The 8,156-nt window shown below is 44.5% G+C and overlaps 1 protein-coding gene across 3 annotated transcripts; it reads left to right on the top strand.

Annotated features, from left to right (window-relative positions):
* Positions 1-570: 570 nt before the first annotated feature.
* On the top strand, positions 571-8,156 carry exd2 (exonuclease 3'-5' domain containing 2). 3 transcript variants are annotated; one of them, XM_023352618.1, is made up of 10 exons: positions 571-678; positions 2,543-2,607; positions 2,680-3,131; positions 3,322-3,578; positions 3,653-3,779; positions 4,725-5,035; positions 5,115-5,221; positions 6,133-6,268; positions 6,377-6,745; positions 7,083-8,156. In XM_023352618.1, exons 3-10 carry the CDS (start codon positions 2,721-2,723, stop codon positions 7,297-7,299), a joined length of 1,935 nt encoding a protein of 644 aa, XP_023208386.1. In that variant the 5' UTR covers positions 571-678; positions 2,543-2,607; positions 2,680-2,720; the 3' UTR covers positions 7,300-8,156. The 3 variants fall into 3 exon arrangements, with proteins under 3 accessions (XP_023208386.1, XP_023208385.1, XP_023208387.1); XM_023352617.1 differs by having other exon boundaries at positions 2,543-3,131; XM_023352619.1 differs by having other exon boundaries at positions 2,543-3,116.

The following is an 8,156-nucleotide window of genomic DNA, read 5'->3' on the forward strand; positions in this document are numbered from 1 at the left end:
TACAACCATTGCCACAGATTTTTAAATATTTTTACCTGTATGCTTCCATTTGCATGCGGAAGGGGAGTTCTGCTGACTAGAAATATGAAGGTACGGCTGTCTATCAGTTGATTATCTCTGCTGGCTTGTTGTAGAGCAACACTCGCTAACTGTATGATTAGGGGTAATAGCCTCCTTTGACGTGAACATTTTGAACGATTTTAATTTTGAAGTTATCAGGGGAAAAAAACTCTATTCTGTAGTTAGTCTTTTTTTCCCAGTGGTGCTAATCATCTTCCATACATTTTCAAACCCTGCCCTGATAATGTGCTGTAATATGTTACAGCTAATGAGACTGTTCACATTTTATTTTTTTATGCAATATATCTTAATGGTTCTAATGAAAATGTGTTAATTTTTACTTAGTTTTATACTAGAGGCATAAAAATCAGTGCTTGCTGTAAAATATAACATGTTGATTTTATTTTAAAGTGGCTCTAAGATGCCGTTCTCTAAGATGCAGACCTGGCGGCGGTTGTTTCGTTTAGTCGTTCATCCATCCAGCAGGTGGCGGTAGCTGCTGCGCTGCTCCCCGTTGCAGCACCGCAGTTATAAATGCAGCGCAGAAGAAATGGGTCAGCGCAGCAAACAACTTTACATGCATGTGGAAGGGGCGTCCTGCTGACCAGAAACATAAAGGTAAGGCTGTTTATCGGTCGATTATCTCAGCTGGCCTGTTGTAAAGCAACGCTCGCGCCGCAGCTGTCAGGCAAAATGTCGCGAGCTGCTAAGGTTGAAGCTAGTTTACTAGTTAGCTGTTATGCTAACTAGGTTAACGTATGTTGACTTGAAGGGAAAGCGGTAAACAGTCAAAATAAACTAGTTTTTTTTCTTACATTTAACAGGTTCGCGCTTCAGGCAGAGAAATGAGTCTGTTGACAGCGCAGCTCTGCAGCATATAGAGCGGTTGCTAGGAGGTAGCTTGTTTTCTAGGTGCTAGCATCCGATTCAGCACTGGAGTAAAGGGCTATTTCACTGAAGTTAGGCACTGAACGACTTTTGATGAGCTCCACTGAAACTCTAAAGGCTTAGAATGGTCTAACTCAGTGTTTCCCAACCCTGGTCCTCCAGGCTCACTGTCCTACATGTTTTAGAGGTTTCCCTGCTGTAATGTGCCTCATTCAATTGATTGCAGTTCAACAAACGCCTGTTAATCAGTCATCAATTGAAATCAGCTGGACTGAAGCAAGGAAATACCTAGAACATGCAGGGCAGTGAGCCTTGAGGACCAGGGTTGGGAAACACTGGTCTAACATAATGAAATGTTCAACATTGCTAACTATTCTTTATAACAATGTTTTATATATTGTAACTTAAGGCGTTTTTTTATCAGAACATTTAGACTACATTCGATGGAGTTTTGGACTTAATCTGTTTAAATCTTATCTAAACAGCGAAAAAAAGATTTGTGTATGTATGTTTTTTTCCATTGACAAAGGCTTGATTTAATTTGATACAATACAAAGGGCTATTTCAGTAGGTTTTTTTTTTTAGCTTTTAGCCCATATTAGATTAGACCCATCTTAAAAAACACACTACTGGACTGGAGTATCCCACCAAGTAATCAACTTAAAGAACATGTTTTCAGACATTGCTAGCGCTTGGACAGGTTTTCCAAGCAGGCTGGGATAGTAAGGAATTTGATCTGGTCACGTTTATTTCTGTACACTTGAAAACTATAAAGTGACTAAACTAAATTATCAATATCCTGTGCAGCTGAAGTAATAAAATAAGACAGAACATGTTTGGCAATCTTCCATTCAATGTACATTTTATACACCAGCTGCTCAAAAATTGGATCGTTATCTGGTTCTTTAACGGCACTGCTCATGGCGGCAGCGTGTAGGATGATACTTGTTAAGACTAGGACTGCGCGATATTGAGGTGCAATAAAATCGCTGAATTCTGCGATAACGATACAACTTTCGGTTTTATTTTTAAAAAATATCGTCAATTTCATTTTTGCTTTGAGTTCAAAGCATAAAGACACCAAATAAAAGGTGGTCTACGTAAATTCTGGAGTTATAAAATCAGTTGTGACCATCTCAAACGCAGATTTAGTGCAGTATCGCAATCATTTGACCTCTTTACCTTCTAAAACTATTTGTGCTGCCATTAAAAGAAACACCTGTCACCACATATTGCAGTCATAGAGAGCCTCACTGCATGATGTGGTATTTCATGAGCCACCACTTATTGCAGACCAAGCTGTTCTTTGCGATTACGATAAACTTGCGATACATTTTGCTGCCTTCCTTTGGGACAAATGAAGGATTTTTGGTTTGAGTTTTGAGTGTTTCTGAGATGTTAAACAGTAAAGACCTGTTGATGTCCTGCTTGTTACCACACATTCGGGGAAAAGGTTTTTTATTTCCACATAATGTTGCTGACTCTGATCCGGTCGCTCTGTGCGGAGTTTTAACGTCTGTTTTTGACCGTCGGTGTGTAAGGCTGTAATGTGAAGGGCAATTTGTGAAAGGAGGACATTGTTTTCTTTCTGCAGAGATGCACCCAGTCAACTGAGAGAACGGAAACAAGGACTAAATGGGAACTCATTGATAAGGGAGGGTAAGACATTACAATCTGGTGGATGTTTGCTAATAGACCTGCTTACTAAACAAAACTGATTCTTTCTTGAAGGCTTGTACTCTTCAGTCTGTAAAAAATCAGGGAAACTCAACATGTCTCCTCGAGGGCCTTTAACCACCGTCATAACAACCGTTGTGGGGGCGGCTTTAGGCGGGCTGCTGGTGTGGCAGGTGTATCGAACGAAGCGGAAGAAGCCGTCTTCTGTCCAGCAGGCGGTGGAACCGACGGTCCCTCTGCATCCCGTCGAAAATGCTCCGGCGCATACGGAGAGTCGACAAACCCAGCTGCCGCGCCTGGCTCACGACGAGTTTAAAACGGCGGAGTGTCAGACCGAAAATGCGCCCCTGGCTGTCCGGATCCCGACCTGCGAGCAGCTGCTGGCGGTGAGACCGGTGACGGTGAGCTCCGAGGAGGACTGGCAGGAGATGTGGCCGCTGATGCAGAAGGAGCTGTCGGTGTTCCCGGTTCTGGGGCTCGACTGTGAATGGGTAAAGGCCCAAAGCGTAAGAAATATGTTTTGCATGATTTTTACTTGATCGTAAAAAGTAAAAAATCCCCTTGAAAGCGCAGATAATTGTGTCGAAGTAGAAAGAAAGCAGATTGACGCCGATTGGATTTTTTTCTTTTTCATAAATTCCTTGTTTCAGGTGGGCTTCTCTGATCTGACTCCGCCCCTTTTCTTTTATCCCGCAGGTGTCGATGAAAGGCAGATCGTCGGCGGTGTCTCTGCTGCAGATGGCCACCTACTCGGGCCGGTGCGTTCTGGTGAGGCTGCTGACGTTCCGCGGCGGCCAGCAGCCGTTCCCGCTCAGCTTCGTGGAAGTTCTCAGAGATCCGCACGTTCTGAAGGTTGGAGTGGGTTGCTATGACGACGGGAAGCGTCTGACGCGCGACTACGGCCTGTCTCTGGCCACCACCGTCGACCTGCGCCACCTCGCCTTAAGGGAAAGGTTTGTTTTTAAGCAAAGTCCAGTCGTTATGAATACTTGTGGATTTGTCTTTATGTCATGATTCCCTCTTCCAGGCGATCCTCTGTCAGTAACGGCCTCAGTCTCAAGTCCTTGGCTGTAGATCTGTTAAATGTACCTCTGGATAAGTCTCTGGAGTTGCGCTGCAGCGACTGGGAAGCGGATCAGTTAACTCCAGAGCAGGTACGAAGCCTCTAATTTCAGTGTATCTAATGAAATGAGTCCACCAGAGTTTTGGACTTTATATCCAGCAGTAAGTTAAGAGATGCTCCCATTGGGGTTTTCTGTTCTTTTGTTTTTTACTGTAAATCTGGCTGTTATTTATACTGGAAGCGATGACATCAAACCATATGTGACAGAGCAGACATTGTAAAATTGATTTACTGTTTTTAAAGGGAGTGTATTAGTCACCGGTTGCGTTCCTGTTGATCATGAAATTGTGCAGATTGGAACTGAGAAAATAAAGTCGCCTAATGGAAACGAGGCCATTTTGAAAAAACAAAGTTTTTGGTAAAAGGTTTTTGCGTTAGGATGAGGTGTTTCTTCAGCCGTATGGAAATTGGTGTATTTTACAAAAATGCAACGCAACTACTTTTTTTGCAATGTGCCATTTTGTACCCAGCAACAACAAGCTTATTTGTGGTCACTTGTCTCGTTGCACCGTGTACTTCTGGCTCCACCAGAGGTCTCACTGTTCATCACAAGCTGAGTTTGTCATTCAAACGTGTTGAATCAAGAGCTCTTCTAAATCTCCGACTGTAATTTCCCAAAACTGCAGCATGTGTAAGTAGCCGCTCCCAAGTATACAAGGTTTGTTGCTCCAGCGCTTCAATAAGACGCCAACTTCTCCTCTGATGGCTGACAGATGAGCTCGAGTCCTGAAATATCAATATATCTCGTGTGTTTCCGCCATCGCCGCCATGATTTATTATTTTTTTTAATTACTTATCACGTGAACAATCTCATTCACGTGTATTTTTTCACTCGCGTTTCTTATTTAATGGAAACACATTGCAAACTTTTTTTGGGGGGGGACATTAGCAGAGTATTTCTACGTTTCGCGCACATTCGTAATGGAGAAACACATCTACCCTCTTCCCTGAACGCTCCCCTCGCTGCCTCCTCCAGACGACGTACGCCGCCAGAGACGCTCAGATTTCTGTGGCGCTCTTCCTCCGTCTCCTCGGCCTCCAGACCGAAACCGGTCCCGCCCTTTCCAGCGGGAGCTCCTACTCGGAGCTGGTGTCCCGCTGCCAGGGTCTGGTGGACGTCCCCTTCCGAGGCCGCGGGGACGGAGACGACGGCGCCCCCGAACGCGAGCGGAGACGGAGGACGCGGAAGCCGGCGGTGAACGACAGCCCGGAGTCTGGAGACCAGCAAGTCCCAGACCCTCGGAAGAACAACCGGAGGAAACCGCTGGGCGTCGGCTACTCCGCCAGGTGAGACGAAGACGAGCGTGATTTGGTTTCCCGTCCGTCGAGAAAAGCGGTTTAAATTTGTCGCCTCGGCTCGTTCCAGGAAGTCTCCGCTCTACGATAACTGCTTCCTGTACGCGCCTGATGGCCAGCCTCTCTGTACGTGCGACAAAAAGAAAGCCCTGTGGTACCTGGACAAAGGAATCGGAGGTAATGCAGGCTGGACATGACTCACATTTTTTTATTTTATTTATATAATCACTTTTCGTTTTTAAAGATTTAAATTTGGGTTGTTTTTTTTTCTCGACATAATTCAGAGTGATGTCGGCTCACCCAGGGCCGCCATCTTGTTTCACAAGCATGATGCACAGCTTCTATTTCTTTTGGCTTTATAATGGAATATTAGAGTCATTTCAACTTTTTAATTCCGTATTATTACAAGAATACAGTCGCAGCAATGCAAGAAAAAATATTTTTATGGCAGTAAAGTTGAGATAATGTGAAAGTAAAGCTTTACCAGAATGAAGTTGTGATGTTGGGAGAATTAAGTAAAAATTAAATAACAATACCTACAGAAAAAATAAATAGTAAGATGTTGAGACTATACCAAAGTAAAGTTAAACCTTACTTTGGTATAGGTTTTACAGATAAGGAAATACTTCATTTTTGCATCACAGCATTAGCAGCTGCAGAACTTGGAAATAATTGTGCAAACGACTATTTTTGAACAAATCTAGATCTTGATAGAAGTTTTTTTTTTCTTATTAAAATGACTTTTTGGGGGTAATTTTAAGACTTTCTTCTGGTAAAAATTGCATCTTTATTTTGCTAATATTATGACTATATTCTCATATAAACAAAAATTCTCCTATCCTTACCCTAATACTCATTCAATTCAGAATGCATTTAGAAAATATTTTCAAAAAGCGGCTTTTATTTCTGTGCTTTGTAGTTTCTTTTTTAGAATAGAAAGCTAGAGGGGGGGGAGATTAAAATCGGTTCTGGTATCAAAAAAAAATAATAATCAGATTTTATTTTTAAGCCACATCGGCTGGCCCTAGTACAGGCTAATATTCACAATAAATGAGTTATTGAGTAAAATCTTGCTGTTTGTAACACAGAGCTGCAGAGTGAAGACCCCTTCATCGTGCGGCTGCTCTTCGAGCCGTCGGGACGCCCCGACTCCCAGCAGGACTACTACCTGACCGCAAAGGAAAACCTCTGTGTCGTCTGTGGGAAAGCAGACTCCTACATCAGGTGTGACTCGGTCCCGAGCAGCACTCGCTTCATATTTGAAATTTATCTTAATCTCCACCCCTCACTCTCTCTTTCTCTCTCTCTCTCTCCAAAAAAAAACATAATCAGGAAAAACATCGTACCGCACGAGTACCGGCGACATTTCCCCACGGAGATGAAGGACCACAACTCCCACGACATCCTGCTGCTCTGCACCGGCTGCCACGCCGCCTCCAACGTGCACGACGGCTCCCTGAAGCAGCAGCTGGCCACCGAGTTCGCCGCCCCTCAGGGCTGCGAGGAGGGCGTCCGGCTGCTGGAGGACTCGGACCGCCGGCGGGTGCGCTCGGCGGCCCGGGCGCTGCTCAGCGCCAAGGACGGGCTGCCGGAGCAGCGGCGGGACGAGCTGCAGCTGCTCATCAGGAACTACATGGACATGGACGAGGAGCAGGAGCTGACCAACGAGGCGCTGCAGGAGGCCGCCGCCCTGGAGACCAGGTGAGTCCTCCGTTTGTCAACGTCTCAGGGATCAGAGTTCAAGTAAACAAGCGTTGATTTTCGGCGTGATTTTGCGTTTTACATTTGTGCATCATTACTATGATAGCATGTAAGCTTCAAGTGACGGGGATGTTCAAAATAAAGATTACCAGTTCTTTTTATATGTATATATATATATATATTTTTTTATGGCAAGCATGGAATTGTTCAAGTTATGGAACAAAAACATTTAGAGATAAACTGTCTTTAATTTAGCCGTTTAATTAAATGAACTCCTTCCTCTCACTGTCATCAGTCTCTCAGTCTCTCTCTGCGCTCCCCTCTCTTCCTCCTGAAGGATCCTGAACGAGGCCTACGTTCCTCACGGCCTTAAGGTGGTGCGCGCCCACGCCCAGCGGGGCCTGCGGGGCCTCATGGAGCTGGAGAGTCGCTGGAGGCGTCACTTCCTGACCACCATGCAGCCTCGCCACCTGCCCCCTCTCTGGTCCGTGGACCACAACCACAGCAAGTTCCTCCGCAAGTTCGGAGAGGACCTGCCCATCAAACTCAACTGACCCCGGAGCGCCACGACCTCCTCAGAGGGACGTTCCAAAAAAAAAAAGAAAAAAAACCTGTGGTGACGTAACCCAGCAATTTGAAAAAACACTAATCTTTCTGCGTCGTGGTGGATGTCTTTTTTTTAAAAATTATTCTATTTATTTATGAACAGAAGTTATTAGATTGAAAAAACAAACAATCATGATCTGATTTTTAGATAAAAGCTGCCGCCTGCTCTTACTTTCCCTCTCCTGTTATTTCCCCTCCATGCAGGCGAGCAGCACAATGATCCAGCTGGTTATGGGATTTTTTTCCTTTTAGTCTATTGTCTGTTTTAGGTCAATAGAAGATTCCTTAAAACGCCTCGAAATCAAACGAATCGCTTTACATTTCTTTATCTGTCTGTACCGGGAGTTTGGTTTCGAGATGCGTTTGGGTTTGAATGTTTTTGAGCAGATCAAAGCTGGCATCTGTTGGTTGGTCCTTTACGTTTCCATCCTGCCACCGGGTTTCCGGCGGTCGGGGCGTCTTCAAGGCTCATGTTTTAGTGCGCCTCTTAACCCCACCCCGACCGATCGGAGACTCGCCAGGATGCGACCCTTCATCGTTTTTTTTGTTTTTGTTTTTTTTTCCTTCAGCCGTATCAATACGACGTCGTTTCATCCAGAAGTCAAACCGCACAGTAAACAAACGGGTGCCAACTCTTTTGCTCTCTCGACGTAACCGGGCGAACTTTAACCTCCCTGTCTTAAGAGGATTATGAATTGTGAGAAAAAAAAAGTTTAAATCACTCATAACTTTGTTGCGTAAAGTGTCAAAGCTGGGGGCTTTTTTCCCCCCCCAAAAAAGTGAAGAAATAAATGTTTGTAATAAA

This window comes from Xiphophorus maculatus, chromosome 19 (assembly GCF_002775205.1).
Source record: "Xiphophorus maculatus strain JP 163 A chromosome 19, X_maculatus-5.0-male, whole genome shotgun sequence".
Lineage (NCBI taxonomy): Eukaryota > Metazoa > Chordata > Actinopteri > Cyprinodontiformes > Poeciliidae > Xiphophorus > Xiphophorus maculatus.

Coding starts and splice junctions, on each gene's coding strand:
- exd2 (XM_023352617.1), top strand. CDS start 2,721: ATGTCTCCTCGAGGGCCTTTAACCACCGTCATAACAACCGTTGTGGGG. Junction 5,222..6,132: donor CCTGGACAAAGGAATCGGAG/GTAATGCAGGCT, acceptor TTTGTAACACAG/AGCTGCAGAGTGAAGACCCC. Junction 6,269..6,376: donor AAAGCAGACTCCTACATCAG/GTGTGACTCGGT, acceptor AAACATAATCAG/GAAAAACATCGTACCGCACG.